Genomic DNA, 23036 nt, shown 5'->3' on the forward strand with positions numbered 1-23036 from the left:
CCACACGGTCCGGGAGAATGTACAAACACCGTGCAGACAGCATTGTCAGGATCGAACCTGGGTCTCTGGTGCTGCATCACTATATCACCTCAAGGATATTTCCCCAATGAAGGAACAGTTGAACATTAAAGCTAAAAATTATGTGAGACAGAGGAACTTTGAATTGGTGGTATTTGTCATAACTAGTGGGTTGTGGGAGATGCTATCAGGATGCGGTAACCTCTACAACTGATGTACCAAAATGATAGTTTCTGAACAATATCTGAAAAGCACCATATTGACTGAAACTAAATGCATTGCCCTCCACTCAAGAGGTGATTGTTCCTATGTATATGTACACATGACGATAACGTTAAAATTCTGAGAAATAAAATATTCCCTCCTCCATCGACGTGGTTGAAAAAGATGATGTACTATGTTTACATATTCTGTTGTGCTGCTGCAAGTAATGAAGAGTTCCATTGTTCTATCTGTCTAACAATAAAACACTCCCACTCTTCCCCCTCTCACCGCACTCCCCCTCCCTCCACACTCTTCCCCCTCTCTCCCCCCTACCCCACTCACTCTTCCCCTCTCCAGTTTAAACCAGCATCTGCAGTTTGTTCCTCCCTACTCAAAACACTCCGAGTCTTTTGATATCCGTGTCTCTCTGCAAGGTCACGATGAAGCCACCTTCTCAGACGCCCAGCGCCCGAATGGCAACACTTCAAAAGTTCCTGCCGCTTGAGAAACGCGGCAACAACAAAACTCTTTACCAATACGATCCCGCCCGCGGTTGTTGTCACCTGGCGCTGCGTCCGTCCACCCCCCGTGTGCAGGAGGGTTGGTTTCGGATGATGAGCAGAGTAGAAACTGCCACCCTCCCAAGCTGGAGCCAGGCTGCCTTTTAGCACGGTGAAGGAACGGCTCCCGGTTTAATGGAACATTTACAGGGTCTTCCCCTGCTGCCTGGTGAACGGACCTTGCAGGTAGCGTTAAATATATTCATATATATATAGATATTTAGAAACACTACCGCTGGAATCAATTCTTCTTTTCACAACAATCTAATCTTGTATATACAATATATTGCTCATCCATTTAACCCAATCTGCTATTTTAAATGCAACATATTGCTCACCCAATCTGCCTTTTAAATGCAATTTAATGCATGTATTGCTGTGCGGTTGAATGCATTTAAAAGAGTGGGGTTTTTTTGTGCAAAAAGATTTGATCCCAGCGGTAGAGTCTCCCCCTTCCTCTCGCTTTGGGAGAAGGAGTTGGTGCGTTGAGTTATTTGGAAGGGGCTTCCTGATTGTTTCTATGTGGGGGTGACGGGGGGGGGGGGTGGGGGGGGGGGTAAATGGGCCGGCGAACAATGCAATGGAAAGCTCAGTGCGACCACCCACCACGTTCTTGTTTAAGAAGGAACTGAGGATGCTGGAATCAAATCGAAGGTAGACAAAAATGCTGGAGAAACTCAGCGGGTGCAGGCAGCAGCATCTATGGAGGAATCGGCCCGAAACGTTGCCTATTTCCTTCGCTCCATAGATACTACTGCCTGCACCCGCTGAGTTTCTCTAGCATTTTTGTCTCCCACCCACAACGTTCGTCCGGAGCTGTCGCTGCCCGCTGCTGAGACTCAGACTTGGTGCGCCGTGGTAGCGGTTAGAAAAACATAGAAACATGGAAAATAGGCGCAGGAGTAGGCCATTCGGCCCTTCGAGCCAGCACTGCCCTTCAATATGACCATGGCTGATCATCTAAAATCAGTACCCCGTTCCTGTTGTCCCCCCCCCCCCCCCCATATCCCTGGGGTCTCTGAGCCCTAAGCGCTCGCCAGTGGGGGGAATGGGCGGGGAGGGGATGGGGAGGGGGTGAGGGATTGGGAAGGGGGTTAGTGAACTGAGGAGGGGGAGTTGGGCGGGGGGCTGGGAAGGAGAGGGATAGGGACTGGGGAGGAGAGGGGTGTAGGAGACTGGGGATGGGGAGGGGTAAGGGATTGGAGTGGGGGATTGGGGGGAGGAGGAATTGGACGGGGAGAGAAAGTTGGGATATGGGTGGGGAGGGGGACTGTAGTTGGGGCGGGAAGGGGAGGGTTGGAGACAGGAGGGGTGGGGATTGCAGAACATGGGAGGGGAGGGAGGTGGAGAGGGGAAGGGGGAATTGGGGGGGAGGAGCAGTGGGGGTAATTAGAGGGGGGATGGGGTACTTGAAGGGTGGGGGGGGGAGGGGTTGGGTTATGGAGGGGGTACTGGGTGGAGGGGAGGAGTGGGGGAAGCTGAAGAAACACAGGGACCATGTGCAAGAAAGACGCTGGCCAGAAGTGACATCACTGCTAACTTTTTAATGAGATATCTTTCACAGCTTTAACAACAGCAGAACTGGGCACCTTGCCATCCCCTGGTAGAGCGTGGCCTAAATCTGTCAACCCACTAGAAATCATTACTTTGGTTTCTCTTGGAGAAAGGATGCTGGCCACTGCTCACCTCCCGTAAGCTGAACAGACAATTAGTGGCGACCTGGGTTTGATCCTGACCTGGGGTGCTGTCTTTGGAGAATGTTCTCTCTTGTGGCTGAGACCACGACGTTACCACATTCCTCTGGCATGGATGAGGGACGTATTAACAGCATTATAAGCCCCCGGGCAAAGCAGTGCACTGGGGCCTCTACACTTCAGGTTTCTTTATGCCGAATCAAATATGCCGTCATGCACATTCGATGTTCTTCGCCGTCTTCATGTTCTACAAGAACATTCCACAATACATAGATCAGGATGAGGCCCCTATGGCCATGGTGGCCCCGGGCAACTGCCCAGCGTGCCCATGCGTTAAGACGGCCTTGGGATGGATAGACACAAAAAGCTGGAGTAACTCAGCGGGTCAGGCAGCATCTCTGGAGAGAAGGAAGGAGTAGGTGACGATTCGGGTTGAGATACTCCCTCCAGACTCTGGGCTGCTCTGCTTTCTCCCCACTTCACAAAGATGCGCTGCTATGCCAATTGGCCAGTGTGAATTATTCAATGTATAGGTATGTGACCAGGGCAGTTCATGGAATTGTGAGAGGGAATCGGTTAAACATAGAAACATAGAAAATAGGTGCAGGAGTAGGCCATTCGGCCCTTCGAGCCTGCACCGCCATTCAATATGATCATGGCTGATCATCCAACTCATGCTGCTGCTGAGTTAGCAGGCAATTTGTTTTGGTGATACCCGCTGTCGGATAAATATTTGTCTAGATTTGGGAAATAATCCCCCTGCTCATCTTTGAAAAATAGAAGCATGCGATGTTTTCTGACCAGATGAAGACTCCGTCTAAGGTCTCACCTGAACAACAATTCCTGCAGTTGCTCTGGTAATTTATTTAATTCACATGTTTAATCAATAATGTTTTATTATTAATGTTTAACGTTTTATGTGTCATTCCTAACTGTCACTGTATGTCGTGTTGTCACTTGCGGGCGGAGCACCAAGGCAAATTCCTTGTATGTGAATACTCGGCCAATAAACTTATTCATTCATTCATTTATTGTAGCAGTCCCTCATTGTTGCACCGAAAAAAAGGTGTTTGGATTATTGGCCCCGTCACCGATGAGTGCTTTAAGTTTAGAGACACAAGGAAACTGCAGTTGGTTTGAAGAACGGTCCCGACCTGAAACGTTGCCTATCCATTCCCTGCTCAGATGCTGCCTGACACACTGAATTAATCCAGCACATTGAGCTTTGCTCAGTGATATAAAGTTACAGACTTTGGAGATGAGGGTGCAAAGGATTTTCTTGTGGCCATGCACCATATCCAGCAGGACACTACCCAATGTGATGAAAGCACTCATAGCCTCTGTCTCCTTGTGGATCAAAACTGGGGTCTCTTGGGCTTTATGGCTTCAATGGTTCGATGGTGCGTTATTTGTCACATATGCAACTACACAGTGGAATTCATTTTGCATACATTACACATGCAGGCACCGCCATCATTCAAAATCCAGTCGGCCCACGCACTCGATGTACTAGAGCAGTTCCCGTGAACCAACGTCCCTCTCCTCTCCTCGCCCGGCTATTTTTGTGTCCTGGGGGCGCCTCCTGCAGCCGACCATGAAGGTGCTGGCGGTACACTCTGGAGTTCAGAAGGATGAGTGGGGATCTCATTGAAACATATAAGATGGTTAAGGGCTTGGACACGCTAGAGGCAGGAAACATATTCCCGATGTTGGGGGAGTCCAGAGCCAGGGGCCACATTTTAAGAATAAGGAGTAAACCATTTAGAACAGAGATGAGGAAACACTTTTTCTCACAGAGAGTTGTGAGTCTGTGGAATTCTCTGCCTCAGAGGGCGGTGGAGGCAGGTTCTCTGGATGCTTTCAAGAGAGAACTAGACAGGGCTCTTAAAAATAGCGGAGTCAGGGGATATGGGGAGAAGGCAGGAACGGGGTACTGATTGGGGATGATCAGCCATGATCACATTGAATGGCGGTGCTGGCTCGAAGGGCCGAATGGCCTATTCCTGCACCTATTGTCTATTACCCCGCCCTACCGGCCCTTACTCCTCGTGCCCGACTTCTCTCCTCCTCCCTCTCCCAGTGATGCCGACAGGCGAGCCTTCGACAAGCTTACATCCTCACTAAATGAAGGTAGACAAAAAATACTGGAGAAACTCAGCGGGTGAGGCTAAATCTAAATATTTCACTTAAGGCGGTTCGGTGGCGCAGCGGTAGAGTTGCTGCCTCACAGCGCCAGAGACCCAGGTTCGATCCCGACTACGGGTGCTGTCTGTACGGAGTTTGTACGCTCCCCCCGTGACCTGCGTGGGTTTTCTCCGGGAACTCCGGTTTTCTCCCACACCCCAAAGACGTACAATTTTGTGGGCTAATTAGCTTGGTATAAATGTAAATTGTTCCTAGTGTGTGTGTGGGATAGTGCAAGTGTGCGGGGAGCGCTGGTCGGCACAGACTCGGTGGGCCGAAGGGCCTGTTTCCGCACTGTATCACTAAACCAAACTGAAACTAAAATATATTCATTGGGTTTAGGCCGGTCGTTGCACCATGCACTGATTCTCATTGTAATTTCTCACAACCTGCAGCAGCAGCAGAATGATTCATGTTTTATCCCAATTGGCTTTAACTGGCTTCACAGTCACTGAGGTTCCAACAAAAGCACCTGCACAAACTAGGTCAGATTTCACTGGCAATTATAACTCACGTAACTTGTTTGCTAAATACTTGCAGAAGAATAATCCTGCACCAGAGTTCGAGGTACTGCATTTCTGCAATCATTATCCATCGAAATCAATTCCATGCTGAATTCCTGAAATCAGGAATCTTTAAACTTTAGCGATCCGGCGTGGAAACAGGCCCTTCGGGTTCATGCCGACTCTGTGTGTCTCTGTCCCATTCGTATCACAATTCTATGAATCCCCTGACTTTTTTTTCAATTATTTAATGGTATAATTTAAAAAAAAATCTTTATTGTATTTAAAACTGTTAGAATTTCTGTCCTTAACACCTAGCCCACTGCAAACAATGGACCATTGTGGGCTCCACCTTTCTTTCATCATCTTACTTTTTTACATATCTTTCAGTAGTTTGTTCTATATCTCTTTATATCACCATTTATCTCTCTAGTTTCTCATTCCCCTGACTACCGGTCTGAAGAAGGATGTCGACCCGAAACGTCACCTACACCTTCTCTCCAGAGATGCTGTCTGACCCGCTGAGTTACTCCAGCTATCCTCTGTCTATCCTCTGGCAGGCATGTCTGTCTTGAGGGCAGGTGTGGGTAGGATCATTTTTGTCATGTGCCCCCTCCTATAGTCAAACCTCCTCCCGTATATTGTGTAGGAAGGAACTACAGATGCTGCTTTAAACCGAACACAAAATGCTGGAGTAACTCAGCGGGACAGGCAGCATGTCTGGAGAGAAGGAATGGGTAGGAAGTAAGGAAAGATCTGAAGAAGGGTCTCGATCCAAAACGTCACCCATTCCTTCTCTCCAAGATGCTGCCTGTCCCGCTGAGTTACTCCAGCATCTTGTGCCTATCTTCGGTTTTAGACAGAAAAATCTCCTGATATTCTGTATGAAGACTTGCATGTCGCAGGATGTTGACAAACAACTGTAGCAACTGACGTAGAGGGAGTGCTTGGTCGCATTTTGTTGCTGTACTCAAGACGCATATTTCAAAGTCTTATTCAGATTCAGATTCAGATTCAATTTTAATTGTCATTGTCAGTGTACAGTACAGAGACAACGAAATGCATTTAGCATCTCCCTGGAAGAGCGACATAGCAAACGATTTGAATAAATAATAATAAGTGTCCGGGGGGGGGGTGGTGATTGGCAGTCACCGAGGTACGTTGTTGAGTAGAGTGACAGCCGCCGGAAAGAAGCTGTTCCTCGACAGGCCTCATATTGGCCTCAGTAAATTGCTCCTAGTGTGTTGGGAGTGAAAGACATCCCGTCAAAGCCCAATCTCTTAAAACCATGTGTTTGCCAGGGTTTTCTTCCCACATCCCAAAGACGTGCAGGTCTATAGGTTTCAACGGTCTTTTATTGTCTCATGAACCAATTAAGGTACAGTGGTCTGCGAATTACCGTACAGCCATACGAATAAAAAAGCAACAAGACACACAACTTCATATAAGTTAACATGAACATCCAGTCACATCCTCACTGTGATGGAAGGCAGAAAAAAATTCCAATCTTCATCCTCTTTATTCTCCCGCAGTCGGAGCAGTCGAGCCATCCGTCGGGGCCGTCGAAGCTCCCGCAGCCGGCGGTCGAAGCTCTCGCGTCGGGGCAGTCGAAGCTCATGCGGCTTGTGGTTCCCGAAGTCGGTCTGTGTAAATTGCCTCTAGTGTGTAGGGAGTGCAAGACTGTCCCAATGTCTCAAAACCATCATCATTCTTTTGGAAGTGGTGCTGATTTTTGGTGGTTGGTTATTGCAGCAACATTCAACGTTGTACAATCCTTTACAATTACCGTACCTCTTCCTAATCCAAATTAGGGGCGGCAAGGTGGCGTAGCGGTAGAGTTGCTACCGTACAGCACCAGGTACTCTGCATCGATCCCGACTATGAGTGCTGTCTGTACGGAGTTTGCACGTTCACCCCGTGACCCGCATAGGTTTCCTCCGAGATCTTCAGTTTCCTCCCAAACTCCAAAGACGTACAAGTTTGGTATAAATGTAAATTGTCCCTATTGTGTGTAGGATAGTGTTAGTGTGCGGGGATCGCTGGTCAGTGCAGACTCGGTGGACCGAGGGGCCTGCTTCCGTGCTGTGGAACTAAACTAAACTACATTGATTGACTGAGTGAAATATGCTGCGTAGAAACGGCCCCCTCAGCTCACCGAGTCAACGGCGACCATCGACCCACACATTCATGTTATCCCACTTTCTCAATGGTGACTGTGCCAGGTTCAGAGTGTGATCCTGGCTTCACCAGCTCATGGTGCAATGACCCATTTAGCAACCAGTCCGCCAAGCTAGTGACATAGAATCCAACACAGTTGGGCCGGAACTGCTACATGACTGGATAGACTCGGCTTGTACACGCTAGAATTTAGAAGATTGAGGGGGGATCTTATAGAAACTTACAAAATTCTTAAGGGGTTGGACAGGCTAGATGCAGGAAGATTGTTCCCAATGTTGCGGAAGTCCAGAACAAGGGGTCACAGTTTAAGGATAAAGGGGAAATCTTTTAGGACCGAGATGAAAAAAACATTTTTCACACAGAGAGTGGTGAATCTGTGGAATTCTCTGCCACAGAAGGTAGTTGAGGCCAGTTCATTGGCTATATTTAAGAGGGAGTTAGATGTGGCCCTTGTGGCTAAAGGGATCAGGGGGTATGGAGAGAAGGCAGGACAGGATACTGAGTTGGATGATCAGCCATGATCATATTGAATGGCGGTGCAGGCTCGAAGGGCCGAATGGCCTACTCCTGCACCTAATTTCTATGTTTCTATGATGAGATGGACAACTAGCTGAGGCCAAACCGAGCTCTCAAGAAAGTCAGCTGTTGAGTCAAGACACAGATTGCAAACCTCTCCTAGATCTGATTAAATGGCCATAATGCAAGAGTGTGGCCCCTGCAAATGAGTTGTACATGTGACAGGATTATTCTGCGGGGATGTGCAGGTTATCAAAGCTGATGCTGTTGCCTGGCTACAGAAGCTCACAGCGTGACATCAGCTGTTGCTAGGACTCCTCGTAGTAGCTGTAAATAACTGAGAAGGACTTCACGCTGCCTCTGTTAGTGTGTTGTGGCCTCCTGCAGGCTAAGCATTGTAGGGTCTGGATGATTTCAACCAAAGCTTTTGACTGCTACGTGGTCCCATCCCGTGCTTGGACAATGAAATGTATAATGGTCGTCTCTCCATGAAGACATAATAGTTAAGTCATTTGGCACTGTTTACCTTTAGTTTTTTTTTCAGAGATACAGCGCGGAAATAGACCTTTCAGCCCAACGAGTCTGCGCCGACCAGCGATCCCGGCATAGACAATAGGTGCAGGGGGTAGCATTCGGCAGAGGGTAGCATTCGGCCCCTCGAGCCAGCATCAGTACCCCGTTCCTGCCTTCCCCCCCATATCCCCTGACACCGCTATATTTAAGAGCCCTATCAAGCTCTTTTGAAAGTATCCAGAGAACCGGCCTCCACCGCCCTCTGAGGCAGAGAATTCCACAGACTCACAACTTTCTGTGTGAAAAAGTGTGTTTTCCTCATCTCCGTTCCTCAACCCTTATTCTTCAACTGTGTCCCCTGGTTCTGGACACCCCCAACATCGGGAAGATGTTTCCTGCCTCTAGCGTGTCCAAACCCTTAATAATCTTTGATAATAACACTATCCTATACACACTAGGGACATTGTACAATTTTTACAAAGCCAATTAACCTACAAACCTGTACGTCTTTGAAACGTGGGAGGAAACTGGGGGCACCTGGAGAAAACCCACATGGTCCCATGGAAAATTTCCGTACAATCAGAGCGTAGGAAGATACCGGAGCTCCCGGAGAAAACTTACATAGGACACTGGGAGAACATACAAACTCTGTACAGACAGCACCCGTAGTCAGGATGGAACCCGGGTCTCTGGCGCTGTAAGGCAGCAACTCTACCGCTGCGCCACCGTGCCGCACTAAATGTCTATTAGCGTTTACAAGTTGTCGATCACCGCATCTTTATTTTTCCTTTACAGACGCGATATTCTTTGCGCTGCCCGGGGAGAGATTGCCGCAGCTTAAAACCAGGCTGTGTACTGGGCCAGACGGGCCACGTCTGAGGGAGGGGACATGAAACACCATGTCTGTGCCCAGCACCAAGTCCTTCCACTGGCAGTCGCTGGCACCCCTGGCCATCGGCCGTGTCTACTGCGCCCCGGTGGAGAGCGGGGGGCGACTCTACCTCATCGGGGGCTGTGACGAGAGCGGGACCCCCATGAACGTGTGCGAGGCCTACACCCCAGAGGCCAACCAGTGGACCACCCTGCCGCCCATGCCCACTGCACGGGCGGGCGCTGCCGTGGCGGCCCTTGGCAAGCGGGTACTCGTGATGGGGGGCATGGGGGTCCACCAGAACCCCCTCTCCACCGTGGAGATGTACAACGTCGAGGAAGGCAAATGGGAGAAGAAGAAACCCTTGTTGGAAGCTGCCATGGGCATCTCGGCGATCGTCAAAGGTAATTACTGCCACTGACGAGAAATCTAGATCTAGCGGTAGACCTGCTGTCTTACAGCACTAGAGACCCGGCTTCCATCCTGACTGCGGGCGCTCTCTGTGCGGAGTTTGCACGTTCTCCCCGTGACCTGTGTGGGTTTTCTCCGAGATCTCCGGTTTCCTCCCACACTCCCAAGGTCGTACAGGTTTGTAGGTTCATTGGCTGGGTATCAATGTAAAATTGTCCCCGGGGTGTGTGTCGGATTGTGTTAGTGTGCGGGGATCGCTGGTCGGCGCGGACTCGAAGGGCCTGTTTCCGCGCTGCATCTCTGAACTAAACTAAATCTCGGGAATATGTAGACGAGATAGGAGATTTAAGGAGATTTATTAAAGGCCTTCAAAGTTTGATAGGGTACTGATAGACAAATGTACACAAAAAAGCTGGAGAAACTCAGCGGGTGCAGCAGCATCTATGGAGCGAAGGAAATAGGCAACGTTTCGGCACGAAACGTTGCCTATTTCCTTCGCTCCATAGATGCTGCTGCACCCGCTGAGTTTCTCCAGCTTTTTTGTGTACCTTCGATTTTCCAGCATCTGCAGTTCCTTCTTAAATACTGATAGAGAACGTTCAACTGATGGGTGTCCTGTCATTGTCATTGTCTTGGATTAAGGAGCAATGTTACATGGATTGCAAGCGGAGTGGGGGGATTTCCTTCATACTAGTTTAGTTCAGAGGTAGAAACCGGAAACAGCCTCTTCAGTCCACCGAATCAGCATCCACTAGCCCTATTTTACATACAATTTTACCAAGCCAATTAACCCACAAACCCCTACGTCTTTGGAGCGTGGGAGGAAACCGGAGCACCCGAAGAAAACCCACGCAGTTCGCGGGGAGAACATACAGACAGCACCTGCGGTCAGGATCGAACCCCAGTCTCTGGCGCTGAGAGGCAGCAACTCTACAGTTGCGCCACCGTGCCTCCCCTCTAACCCTACCGGGAGTAACGATGATCAAGATTTTCTGACCTGCAAGGGCAGTGGAATTAGATATTGTGATAACTTTACAAAGGGAAGTTGGACAAATATTAAAAAGGAAAACTGTGCAGGGTGTGCGGATGGAACGTGGAATGTGGGCCAATTGATAGCTCCTTCGAAAGAGCGCAATAGACTGAATAGACTCCTCCTGCGTGACGTGATTCTCGGGTCACTGAAGAAGATTGAATGAGGTTCCTCTTTCACAAGGGGCCAATTTTGGGATAAATAATAATGTTTCTTCAGAACTTTACCAGCTGCCTACTTATCACGAGTAATGAGAGTTACTCCTCTTTCCTTGAAAGGTAGTGAGTGCTTCTTGCAGCTGTTAGGAGAAAAACAACCAGGAACCATTACCACCGCCCAGCAACAACCACATGTATTTTCTGACTAAATTCAGTGCTGCTTCCCTGCAGAAATAGCACACGCGCACGCACGCACACACACACACACACACACAGACACGCACACACACACGTAGACATGCACACACACACACAGACACGCACACACACACGCACAGACATGCACACACACACACACACACACACACACACACACACACACACACGCGCACGCACGCACACACATATACACACGCACACACACATGCACGCACGCACACACACAGACACGCGCACGCACGCACACACATAGACACGCACACATAGACACGCACGCACGCACACACACACACAAACACACAGACACACGCGCACACACACACAGACACGCGCACACACACACAGACACGCGCACGCACGCACACACATAGACACGCACACATAGACACGCACACATAGACATGGACACACGCACACACACAGACACGCACACACACATGTAGACATGCACGCACACGCACACACACACACACACACTCACAGACACGCGCACACACACACATAGACATGTACGCACACACACACACACACACACACACAGACACGCACACAAAAGTAAGAAACAATGTAGGCATGAATTGAAAGCTGCAGTGAATGTGACGACGTGTGTGTTTACAGACTGCCAGGTGTATGCGGTGGGCGGCATGGGGTCAGACACGTTTCCACGAGGTCACCTCCAGCAGTACGACGTCAGGAGTGATGCCTGGCATGCCCTCCATGCCATGCCAACACCTAGATATGCAGCCAGTGCCTTCTTCCACGCCGGCAAGATCCACGTATTCGGTAAGTCCCCGTGCGTTGAGAAAGTAAGCTTCGATTGCTGTTCGACACAACATGCTGGAGTTACTCAGCGGGCCCGGCAGCATCACTGGAGAAAAGGAGTAGGTGACGTTTTGGGTTAAGGTCATAAGGTCATAAGGGATATGAGTAGAATTAGGCCATTCGGCCCATCAAGTCTATTCCACTTTTCCAGACTGCCTTTCGCAACGTCGGGGCTGCACTTCCCCTATTGCCGTTGAAGTTCAGAGCGGTACGGTGGCACAGCAGTCGAGTTGCTGCCTCTCAGCGCCAGAGACCCGGGTTCAATCCTGACTACGGGCGCTGTCTGTACGGAGTTTGTACATTACCCCCCAATGACCTGCGTGGGTTTTCTCCGGGATCTCCGGTTTCCCCCCACACTCCAAAGATGTACAGGTTTGTAGGCTAATTGGCTTGGTAACATTGTAAAATTGCCCCTAGTGTGTGTAGGTTAATGTGTGGACACAATCTTTAAAAAAAAAATAGATGCACAGAGTCTCTTTCCCAGAGTGGGTGAATCGAGGACCAGAGGACATGGGTTTAAGGTGAAGGGGAAAAGATTTAATAGAAATCTGAGGGTTAGCATTTTCACACAAAGGGTGGTGGGTGCATGGAACAAGCTGCCAGAGGAGGTAGTTGAGGCTGGGGCTATCCCAAAGTTTAAGAAACAGCTTGACTGGTACGTGGATAGGACAGGTTTGGAGGGATATGGGCCAAACGCAAGCAGGTGGGACTAGTGTGGATGGGACATGTTGGCCGGTGTGGGCAAGTTGGGCCGAAGGGCCTGTTTCCACACTGTATCACTCTATGACTGTATATCCTGGCAGGTAGACGTGTTGCTGGTAGCTTTGTGGATGGGTACCTTGATGTGACTTCCCATGTGGAGGCGGCGACTTGAAACACTAACCATGCTTGTAGAACGCAGAACAGCACAGCACAAGTTGGGCCGAAGGGCCTGTTTCCACACTGTATCACTCTATGACTCTATCGCTGGTCAGCATGGACTCGGTGGGCTGAAGGGCCTGTTTCTGTGCTGTATCTCTTAACGAAACTGAACCACACTGCACTCAACACCCACCTAACCGACGTTTGAGAACATAACGCAACACTGTTTTTTCCCCTGGGTAGGTGGGAGACAAGCAAAGAACCCCGTCACGGCCTTTGAAGTCTTTGACACGGAGACCAGGGTGTGGAGCAGGTTTCCCAGCGTTCCATGCCGGAGGTCCTTCTCCAGCTACGTGATGACGGAGACGAGCTTCCTCAGTCTGGGAGGTCTCCAGCAGGCACGGGGCTACAAGAAACCCAAGTTTGTGAAGAACGTGGAGGTGTTTGACATTGAGCAGGGTAGGTAAGGCCATGAGGCGTTGGAGCAGAGTTGGGCCATTCAGCCCATCGAGTCTTTTTCACACAAAGGGCGGTGGGTGCATGGAACAAGCTGCCAGAGGAGGTGGTCGAGGCCGGGGCTATCCCGACATTCAAGAAACAGTTCGACAGGTACATGGATAGGACAGGTTTGGAGGGATATGGACTCGGCTTGTACTCCCTAGAATTTAGAAGATTGAGGGGGGATCTTATAGAAACTTACAAATTTCTTAAGGGGTTGGACAGGCTAGATGCAGCAAGATTGTTCCCGATGTTGGGGAAGTGCAGAACCTTTGTGGCTAAAAATCTTTTAGGACCGAAATGAGAAAATCATTTTTTACACAGAGAGTGGTGAATCTGTGGAATTCTCTGCCACAGAAGGTAGTTGAGGCCAGTTCATTGGCTATATTTAAGAGGGAGTTAGATGTGGCCCTTGTGGCTAAAGGGATCAGGGGGTATGGAGAGAAGGCAGGGATGGGATACTGAGTTGGATGATCAGTCATGATCATATCGAATGGAGGTGCAGGCTCGAAGGGCCGAATGGCCTACTCCTGCACTTATTTTCTATGTTTCTAAAGGTATCAGGGGGTATGGAGAGAAGGCAGGGATGGGATACTGAGTTGGATGATCAGCCATGATCATATCGAATGGCGGTGCTGGCTCGAAGGGCCGAATGGCCTACTCCTGCACCTGTTTTCTATGTTTCTATTTTCTATGTACATATCTCTCGCAGTCTGTCCCATCAAATTACTTTAAGTTGAATGCCACACAATGACTTGGGTGCAGGGAGAACCTCGTGACCTAAGGTACCCTTGTGCACACCAACCAGCCGGGCATAATCGGGAGGAAAAAATCCAATGAGACGCAAAGAATGCGGAGACGATTTACGAGGTGTTGCCGGGTAGTTTAGTTTAGAGATACAGCGTGGAAATTTGCCCATCGGCCCACCAAGTCCGCGCCGACCAGCGACCCCCGTACTCTAGCGCTATCCTACCCGCACGAGGGATAGTTTACCGAAGCCAGTGTGTGGGAGAAAACCGGGGCACCCGGAGAAAACCCACGCGGTCACGGGGAGAACTTACAAACTCCGGGTCTATAGCGCTGTGAGGCAGCAACTCTACCGCTGCGCCACCGTGCTGCCCCAAAATCTGTGCTAGGCTGGATTGAGGAATTAGTTTCTAGAGGTGTATAAAATCATGAGGGGGATAGACAGGGTGAACATACAGAGTCTTTTACCCAGAGTATGGGAATCAAGAACCAGTCGACTCTCTCTCTATCTCTCTCCCCAAACTGTGCCTGTACACCTCGGCCGCTCTCTCTTTCACCCCTCACTCCTCTTCTCTCTCTTTCTCCTCCTCCTCTTTCCTTCTCCCTTTCTCCTCTTTCCCTCCCCACCCCCTCTCTGTCTCCACCCATCCCTCCCCCCTCCCAATCCCACTCCCCCTCCCTCCCTTCCCCTCCTCCCTTTCCCCTCCCCCACCTCTCCCCATCTCCCCCCCTCTCCTCCCCCCCCCCCTCCCACTCCCACTCCCCCCCTTCCCCTCCTCCCTCACCCCCATCTTCCTCTCCCCACTCCCCCCCTCCCCCCTCTCCCCCCGTCCCCTCCCTCTCCCCTCCCTCTCTTTCTCCATCCCCCCCTCCCCATCCCCTCCCACCCCTTCCCCCATCTCCTTCGCCCCTCTCTCCCATCCCCCCTCCCCCCTCCCCATCTTCCCCACCCCTTCCCCCCATCCCTTCCCTCTCCCTCTCGCTCACTTTCTTGCTTAAGTGCCCCTCTCCCCCCCCCCCCCCCCCCCCCTCCTCAACCCCCCCCCCCCCCCCCCGCTGCACAGGCGGCTGGACAAAGACCACCCACTTGAACATGAAGACCCCTTTGTGGCCGCATTTCTCCAGGGTTGTTGTGGCGGGGGGCCCCCCCCTCTGACCCATACACTCACTCCACTGCCATTTCTAGTTAGCCCATTCTAAATATCTTCCCTCATCCCCATGGATTTTATTCTTCACCCATCTCTCCTCTCCCCATAGAATCATTCCCTCCCCCTGCATTCAATCATGGCGTGTATCTCTCTCTCCCCTCCTAACAACTCCCCATCCCAGCCCATCCCCCTACCCATCCCATTTATCTCTGCCCACCCCCTCCCCTTCTTGGAAAAGAATTTCACCATTCACCTCCCTCTCTAAAGAAATTTCTCCTCATCTCCTCTAAAAGAACGTGCTTTAAAGGCTATGACCTCTAGTGTCTCCCACTCTCCTCTCCACTCCCTCTACCCCCCCCCACCCCCCCTTTTAAACTCCCCCCCTCCCGCTCATCTGGGCACAGGCAGCTCATTCCCGGAATTAAATTGGACAAAGATTTTAATCAAGGCCGGTATTAATTGCTCATTTAGTTGCCACGTTGTAGCAGTCAACAATGAAGACCAAAAGAACTCAGGGCCAGACTTTGTGGCCGTCGGGATCTCATCAGACTGGAAGGGTCTCGACCTGGGTTGCCTGTTGTGTCTTAAACATTGAGCGGGGGGGCAGCGGTAAGTACAGCGGAGAACTCGATCCTGACTATCTGTCTTACTGAATACCTTCTCCCCGTTTTGACACCTTTCAAACTACATTCAAAACCCCAGTTTGCAGCTTCTGTAAAAACTTTCCCTAGTGTGTAGGCTAGAATTTCTAATGGTTAGCACCCGGTGGGCGCATTACTAAATGATTCCCAATTGGGGGCCCTGGCAAATCCCCACATGGAATTTTTGGGGATTTAGGGGGGTCACAGGTGCAATGGAATAAGGCTACCTTTGCTCTAAATTTCAGTTCTAATAAATTTCTCTGAAAATATAGAACTAATTTTCATAAGGATAATAGAAATAGAATGTCAGGGGAGGCCATTAAAAGCCCATCAAGCTCTACCCTGCATTCAATCATGGCTGATCTCTCTCTCTCCCTCCTAACCCCCTTCTCCTGCTTTCTCCCCATCAAGAATCTATCTGCGTTAAAAATATCCACTGACAGTGATAGTCTGAAAGCACATATCAGGAGGCCAGATTAGACAGCCTTCTGTGGCAAAGAATTTCACAGATTCACCATCCTCTCACTAAAGAAATTTCTTCTCATCTCCTTCCTAAAAGAACGTCCTTTAATTCTGAGTCTAGTTCTAGACTCTTCCACTAATGGAAACATCCTCTCCACACCCACCGTTCTATGTTATCCCACTTTTACATGCATCCCCCCTGAACACAAGAGGCCATTTACAGAGAAAAGACACAAAGTGCTGGAGTAACTCAGCGGGTCAGACAGCATCCATGGAGAACAAGGATGGGTGACTTTTCGGGTCGGGACCCTTCTTCGGACAATTTACAGAGGGCCAATTAACCTACGAACCTGCACGTCTCTGGGATGTGGGAGGAAACCGGAGTACTCTGAGGAGAACTCACGGGGAGAACGTGCAAACTCCACAAAGGCAACAGTTGAGGTCAGGATCGATCCTGTCCCTGCTGTGCCACTGTGCGGCCCTTACATAATTGAATATGAATGGTCAACTCCGAACTTTATGCATTTGCAATTGCGGGTTGTTACCAGCAGGGGTTGCTAAAGGCCACGAGAAAGAAATCAGCCATTGGAATCAATTCAGTGACATATCAGATGGATTTGGGTGGGATTTTACCCTGGGAATTCACCCTGGCAATTCACATCATCCAGCCGCCTACAAAATCTTTCCTCCTCTGCTTTTCATTAAAGGATTGGTCATGACTCCGGGGTGAACTCACAAGTGATATTTGACTTTCATTTAACACTACATTCTGAAAGTAGTCCTGGTCAGGGTTTGGGACCCTCCTTCAGTCTGATGGGATAGAGGGGAGCTCGAGAATGGATCATGAACTGAAACATCTTCTGTCCATTTCCCTCCACCTCATGGGCGGCACAGTGGTGGAGTCGCTGTCTCACGGCGCCAGAGACCCGGTTCCATCCTGACTACGGGTGCTGACTGTGCGGAGTTTGCACGTTCTCCCCATGACCGCGTGGGTTTTCTCCGGGTGCTCCGGTTTCCTCCCACACTCCAAAGGCGTGCAGGTTTACAGGACAATTGGCTTCGGTAGTTTAAATTGTTCCTGGTTGATTGAATCGAATGGCGGAGTAGACTTGATGGGCCGAATGGCCTAATTCTGCTCCTATCACATGATCTGAGGATCTGCTGTGTGGGATAGTGCTAGTGTGCGGAGATCGCTAGTCGGCGCGGACTTGGTGGGCCTGTGGGTCTGTTTCCGTGCTGGATCTCCATTCTAAACTAAACTAAAACTCTGTGGGTGAGCGATAGGCTCTGGGAGAGTTGCAGGGGAGATCGGGCACAGGAACAGGCCGTTCAGCCCTTTGTGTCCATGCTAACCCACAAGCATTAATTCCATTATATTATCCCCACATTCCCTTCAACTATTCCCATATTCTCCCACTTACCGACACAAAGAGAAGGTCTTAGTGAGTAAGTCTTGCCCCATAAGTCAGGCAGCTGAAACAGGAGCAACAGAGAAGGCAATAGCAAGATGGCTGGTTTCAATGGGTAATTTATCATAGAAACATAGAAAATAGGTGTAGGAGTAGGCCATTCGGCCCTTCGAGCCTGCACCTCCATTCAATATGATCATGGCTGATCATCCAACAGTATCCTGTACCTGCCTTTTCTCCATACCCCCTGATCCCTTTAGCCACAAGGGCCACATCTATGTTTAAGAGAACTGCAGATGCTGGAGAATCGAAGGTTACACAAAAAAGCTGGAGAAACTCAGCGGGTGCAGCAGCATCTATGGAGCGAAGGAAATAGGCAACGTTTCGGGCCGAAACCCTTCTTCAGGGCCACATCTAACTCCCTCTTGAATATAGCCAATGAACTGGCCTCAACTACCTTCTGAGGCAGCGAATTCCACAGATTCACCACTCTCTGTGTGAAAAAAATAAATCTCATCTCGGTCCTAAAAGACATCCCCCTTATCCTTAAACTGTGACCCCTTGTCCTGGACTTCCCCAACATCGGGAACAATCTTCCTGCATCTAGCCTGTCCAACCCCTTAAGAATTTTGTACGTTTCTATAAGATCCCCCCTCAATCTTCTAAATTCTAGCGAGTACAAGCCGAGTCCATCCAGTCTTTCTTTATATGAAAGTCCCGCCATCCCAGGAATCACAGTTGTTGTTTATAGGAAGATCTTTTATAATAGTTGCACACTAATGTGGGCCACTCCGAGTTTCAGCTGAGTTTATCGTCATATCTGCCGAGGTACAGTGAAAAGCTTTTGTTGCGTGCTATCCAGTCAGCGGAAAGACTATACATGATTACAATCGAGTCATCCACAGTGTACAGATACATGATAAGGGAATAACGTGAATAACTTTTAGTGCAAGATAAAGTTTCGTTTAGTTTAGAGACACAGTGCGGAAACAGGCCCTTCGGCCCACCGAGTCTGCACCGACCAGCGATCACCGTGCATTAACGCTACCCTACACACACTAGGGACAATTTACACATACACCAAGCCAATTGACCTACATACCTGTATGTCTTTGAAGTGTGGGAAGAAACCAAAGATCTCGGAGAAAACCCACGCAGCTCACGGGGAGAACGTACAGACTCCGTACAGACAGCACCTGTAGTTGGGATCGAACCCGGGTCTCCGGCGCTGCAAGGCAGCAACTCTACCGCTGCGTCACCTTGCCACCCCTAAAGTCCAGTAATGTCCAATCAAAGATAGTCCAAGGGTCTCCAATAAGGTCGATAGTGGCTCAGGACCGCTCTCTAGTTGGTGGCGGGATGGTTCAGTTGCCTGATAACAGCTGGGAAGAAACTGCCCCTGAATCTGGAGGTGTGCGTTTTCACACTTCTGTTCCTTTTGCCCGATGGGAGAGGGGAGAAGAGGGAACAGTCGGGGTGCGAATGTCCTTGATTATGCAGCTGACCTTGCCGAGGCAGCGTGAGGTGTAAATGGAGTCATTGGATAGATGTGAGTGGATCCCGAATGTGCCTCAACGTTCGCGCCGTCATTTTGATCGTTCGATGTCCGGTTTAGTCTAAACCCAAGTCCTTGCGAGGGACGGGATGGGACGGGAAGATGATCAGTGTTTATGGTTAAAGGAACATGCACTGATCTACAGTGGGGATGTGTGACGAGGGGTGTGTCTGCTTTTCAGGGGACCAGCCATCCGTGCTGAACTCGGCCGAGGCCCTGCACCCGGTGAAGAATCGGTGGGAGCGGCTGCCCCCCATGCCGACCGCCCGCTGCACCTGCGCCGCCGCCGTCTTCAGGAACAGTCTGGTGGTGATGGGCGGAGTGGCGCAAGCACCCAGCAACGCCGTGGAAGCTCTCTGCCTCGCCGACTCGTAGCCCTCGTTGGTGAACGCAGAGCGGGCTGGGTGAGGGGGGATCCATCCCGCAACGTCTGTGTGGGAAGCAACCGCGGATGCTGGTTTACACCAAACATTGACATAAAACGCTGGAGTAACTCAGCGGGACAGGCAGCATCTCTGGAGAGAAGGAATGGGTGACGTTTCGGGCCGAGACCCTTCTTCAGAACAGTCCGGGGGAAGAGAAACGAGGGATATAGACGATGATGTGGAGAGATAAAGAACAAAGGAATGAAAGATATTCAAACAAGTAACGATGATGAAGGAAACAGGCCATGTTAGCAGTTTGTTGGGTGAAAACGAGAAGCTGGTGAATTTGAGTGCAGGATAGAAATCAGTGGTGAAGTTAATGAAGCCCATGAGTTCTACACATGAGACGGGCACATGGATGTTCGGGGGTGGTGGTGGCTTTTAAGAAGCTTTTAGATGGGCACATTAAAGTTCAGGGAAATGGAAGGATATGGTTCACGTGGAGGCAGATGAGAATAATTTGTCTTGGCATCATGTTTGGCACAGACATTGTGGGCCGAAGGACTCTACTACGTTCCACGTTCTGGTTTCCGAAGAAAGATCTCGGCCCGAGACGTCACCCATTCCTTCTCTCCAGGGATGCTGCCTGTCCCGCTGAGTTACTCCAGCTTTCTGTGTCTACATTCGGTTTAAACCAGCATCTGCAGTTCCTTCCCACACATTTGACGTTGAATGCGAGCCTCATGCCTTTGGTATCTCAACGTTGAACAATAAAGTAGATCAGAGATACAGAGCGGAAACAGGCCCTTCGGCCCACTGAGTTTGCACCGACCAGCGATCCCCGCACACTAACATTATCCTTCACACACTAGGGACACAGAATATTTACCGAAGCCATTTAACCTACAAACCTGTACGGCTTTGGAGTGTGGGAGGAAACCGGAATTCGCGGAGAAAACCCACATGGTCAGAATGTACAAACTCCGTACAGACCACACCCATAGTCAGGATCGAACCTGGGTCTCTGGTGCTGGAAGGCAGCAACTCTACCGCTGCGCCACCGTGCCGCCCCAAGTAGCTCTCTTGGGTTGCAGCTCATGGAGATTCCAGTTGATTGTGGATGAAGATCTCAATTCACATCTTCTGGTTGTACTCCAGATACTCCATCCAATGGCCGTGGATAATCGAGCTTGGAATGCAAGAAACTGAAGCCGTTACCATGATGGTGAATTGAACGAGTTAGCAAGAGATACTGATGAAGACTGTTTCCTAATGGAAGACTCCAGACTGTCGCCCAATACCACGATAGCATTGGTGTGATCACTCTTAAATACATTGGGATAAGTGCACTGCCCCTTATAGTCAAGAGTGCTTTACACAGACATAGATACATAGACATTAGGTGCAGGAGTAGGCCATTCGGCCCCTCGAGCCAGCACCGCCATTCAATGTGATTGTGGCTGATCATCCTCAATCAGTACACCGTTCCTACCTTCTCCCCATATCCCTTGTTTACGCTTGGTTGCCATTAGTCCCAGCTAGAACAATGGAATTCTTACTTGCAACAGCACAACAGAGTACGTAAAGATGGGACTATAAACAATATAATAAATGAGAAACTAAAGTTCAGTGTGTGTGTGTGTGTATTTATATATATATATACACACACACACACACACACATACATATACACATACACACACACACACATACACACACACACACATATATACACATACACACACACACACACATACACACACACACACACACACACACACACACATACACACACACACATACATATACATACACACACACACATACATACACACACATACATACATACACATACACACACACACACACACACACACACATAAATACATACAAAAACAAAGAAACACATAAAAGTATAAAAAAAGCCAATAAAAGTATGAAAAACCAATGCCCCCAAGACTACAAGTCTATGTAGTTCAGAACTTATTTGGATGTTGAATTGTTTATTAGCCTGATGGCTGTGGGGAAGTAACTATTCCTGAACCTGGACGTTACAGTTTTCCGGCTCCTCTACCTTCTTCCCGGTGGCAGGAGTGAGATGAGTTAGTGGCCAGGGTGGTGTGGGTCTCTGATGATGCTGGCTGCCTGTTTGAGGCAGCGACTCCTGTAGATGCCTTCGACGGTGGGCAGGTGAGTACCCGCGATGGACCGGTCAGTGTTCACAATCTCCTGCAGTCTTCCTGGTCCCTGGGCGCTCGTGTTGCTGAACCAGGCCGTGATGCAACTGGTCAATATTCTTCCTGCTGCAACACCTGGAGGAGTTCAAGACCACCTACACATGCAATGTATTCCAATTATGCATTTGGACCTCAATGTAAATTCTAGAGGGCGGCATTGATTTGAAAACATGGGGAAATGTAATAAAGGGTTTACTTACGTGGACTAAACCCTTCAAGCGTGTTTGAACAGGTGCTTTATTTTGATTGAAAAGATTCAATGGACTTGAAAATGTTCCCCTTTGTAAGGGTGGCCAAAATGCAAGTGATCGATGTAAGACCACCAGTATTCGATCCAGCAGGGGATATAATAGGGAGAGTTGCTGCCTCGCAGCACCAGAGACCCTGGTTCGATCCCGACTACAGGTGCTTGTCTGTACAGAGTTTGTACGCTCTCCCCGTGACCTGCGTGGGTTTTCTCCGGGATGTCTGGTTTCCTCACGCATGCCAAAGATGCCAAAGGCTTACAGGATCATTGGCGTTATAAATATAAATTGTCCCTAGTGTGTAGTGGGATAGTGTCAGTGTGCGGGGATCACTGGTCGGTGTGGACTCGGGGCGGGGGGGGGGGGGCGAAGAGCCTGTTTTGCACACTGTATCTCTAAACTAAACTAAATATAAGAAAAAGGATTTTGGGAAACACTTATTTAACTGGAGAATGGAGTGACAAAGATGTTAGTTATATCAGTGTGGCGCAGTGGTAGAGTTGGGACGGGTGCTGTCTTCACGGAGTTTGCACGTTCTCCCTGTGACCGCGTGGGTTTTCTCCGGGTGCTCTGGTTAGCATCTCATCCAGAAGAGCGAACATAGAATAATGGAACAGTAAAATATATATATGTACAAACAGTAGCAGTAGTGCGATTTTTCTGGGGGAGGGATTGTCCGGGTGGGGGGGTGACTGGTAATTACCAAGGTGCAGAGTTAAGTAGTGTAACAGCCGCAGGGAAGAAGCTGTTCCTGAACCTGCTGGTCCAGCAACGGAGAGACCTGTAGCGCCTCCCGGATGGGAGGAGGGTAAACAGACTGTGGTTGGGGTGAGAGCAGTCCCTGACGATGCTGCGCGCCCTTTGCAGACAGCGCTTGCTGTGGACAGACTCAATGGAGGGGAGCGAGGAACTGGTGATGCGTTGGGCAGTTTTCACCACCCTCTGCCGTGCTTTCCGGTCGGAGACAGCAGCTGCCATACCATACTG

General features: G+C 49.7%; 1 protein-coding gene across 1 annotated transcript; it reads left to right on the forward strand.

Moving 5' to 3' along the window:
* Positions 1-812: 812 nt before the first annotated feature.
* On the forward strand, positions 813-21276 carry klhdc8a (kelch domain containing 8A). Its single transcript, XM_055654874.1, has 6 exons — positions 813-968; positions 9166-9645; positions 11678-11842; positions 12986-13201; positions 15052-15130; positions 19379-21276. The coding sequence occupies exons 2-6, from the start codon at positions 9270-9272 to the stop codon at positions 19575-19577; spliced, it is 1035 nt and encodes a 344-aa protein (XP_055510849.1). The 5' UTR covers positions 813-968; positions 9166-9269; the 3' UTR covers positions 19578-21276.
* The last annotated feature ends 1760 nt before the right edge of the window (positions 21277-23036 follow it).

Source organism: Leucoraja erinacea, chromosome 24 (assembly GCF_028641065.1).
Source record: "Leucoraja erinacea ecotype New England chromosome 24, Leri_hhj_1, whole genome shotgun sequence".
Classification (NCBI taxonomy): domain Eukaryota; kingdom Metazoa; phylum Chordata; class Chondrichthyes; order Rajiformes; family Rajidae; genus Leucoraja; species Leucoraja erinaceus.

Bases quoted from the DNA above. Each gene is read 5' to 3' on its own strand.
- klhdc8a (XM_055654874.1), top strand. From the start codon at position 9,270: ATGTCTGTGCCCAGCACCAAGTCCTTCCACTGGCAGTCGCTGGCACCC. The intron at 11,843-12,985 runs GTAAGTCCCCGT...TCCCCTGGGTAG, and splicing joins CGGCAAGATCCACGTATTCG to GTGGGAGACAAGCAAAGAAC. The intron at 15,131-19,378 runs CCCCCCCCTCTG...GTGTGTCTGCTT, and splicing joins AGGGTTGTTGTGGCGGGGGG to TTCAGGGGACCAGCCATCCG.